The sequence below is a fragment of the Sphaeroforma arctica genome (assembly GCF_001186125.1).
Source record: "Sphaeroforma arctica JP610 unplaced genomic scaffold supercont1.5839, whole genome shotgun sequence".
NCBI classification, from domain to species: domain Eukaryota; class Ichthyosporea; order Ichthyophonida; genus Sphaeroforma; species Sphaeroforma arctica.
Window position 1 is genome coordinate 1 of NW_014034719.1, and position 1,395 is coordinate 1,395.

General features: G+C 46.6%; 1 protein-coding gene across 1 annotated transcript; it reads left to right on the forward strand.

The window, feature by feature from the left end:
• Window positions 1-881: 881 nt before the first annotated feature.
• On the forward strand, window positions 882-1,075 carry SARC_15262 (hypothetical protein; the record flags this gene model as incomplete). Its single annotated transcript, XM_014290614.1, has 1 exon — window positions 882-1,075. A coding segment is annotated over one exon (194 nt), but the record flags the coding sequence as incomplete, so codon positions are not given.
• Between the last annotated feature and the right edge of the window lie 320 nt (window positions 1,076-1,395).

Below are 1,395 nucleotides of genomic sequence, written 5' to 3' on the forward strand. Positions count from 1 at the left end.
GAAATTTTATACAGACATTTTCCCACTGTCTGTAGTCACACCCTATTGCCACTTTAAGACACAGTAAGTACGTTAATGCTGTAAGATCTTATCGAGCACAGCAATCTCACCCGACACGGTCGCGGCGATGAACAAGCACATGGGGACATTTGGTGGACTGTATATACGTTGAACTTCTTTAAATGTCAGACATGCGCGCTAGTACAACTCGAATAGGTTTAATTGAACGCGATTTAAAGCGTATTTACCTGAAGTTAGGAATTGAATACTGCAAACTACTGATGGGTTATACATGTTCCTTAGTTATGAGTGTATATCTATATTCATACACTCGCACACACACACAATCCAAACAAGAGCTATATGATGGCTCCAGTGTAATACGCCGCTACACGTGGGCGGATATGTAGCACCGCAACGTTTTTGGGTTGTGGGGTTTGCACCGCAATGAACCACACTTTGTGAATTCGAACGAGAACAACGGGCGTAGTGCTAAAAGAAGTGCGTGTATAGTACTAACCCACCTGACACTACACAACCCACCTTGAATGGGATTGTCTAATACTAGCCCACCTGACACTACACAACCCACCTTGTACGAGATTGCCTAATACTAACCCACCTGACACAACACAACCCACCTTGAACGAGTTTGCCTAATACTAACCCACCTGACACTACACAACCAACCTTGAACGAGATTTTCTAATAGTAGCCCACCTGACACTACACAACCCACCTTGAACGAGATTGTCTAATACTAACCCACCTGACACTACACAACCCACCTTGAACGAGATTGTCTAATACTAACCCACCTGACACTACACAACCCACCTTGAACGAGATTGTTTAATACTAACCCACCTGACACTACACAGGCGCCTGCTTCACCACCTTGAATGAGATCGTCTCCTCGCCGGGCATGTCGCAGCGCATAACACTCAAGAACGAGAAGAAGAACAAGAATGCGGGTGTACTGTACATCACGGCCGAAGAGATGGCCGAGACTCAGAAGACCATTACCATGCGCTTCCACGCTACGGATCTCGATGGGAGGGTATGCCATGCCTAGGTGATGTGCTTCTAGTGAGGTTGTTTGGTTGATGATGTGATTCTACAGGCGTCATGTGTGTGTTAGTGAGGTGGTGCTTTGTACTTTACGCAACGCACACGACCGAGTAGTGGATACCTTGCAGTACATATGTATAGGCGTGTCTGTGAGTGTGTGGGGCGAGATAGCGTCTATCAGCTTGTGATGAATGATCAGGCTAGCGTCGACTTGGATCAAATAGCAGGAACGTTCCTGGCAGATAGTAGAGTGTATGTGTTCAGAGGTGCACCTGTCCTGTTTGAGAGGACCGACAGCCGCATTTGACCTGTTTATCTTCGGCG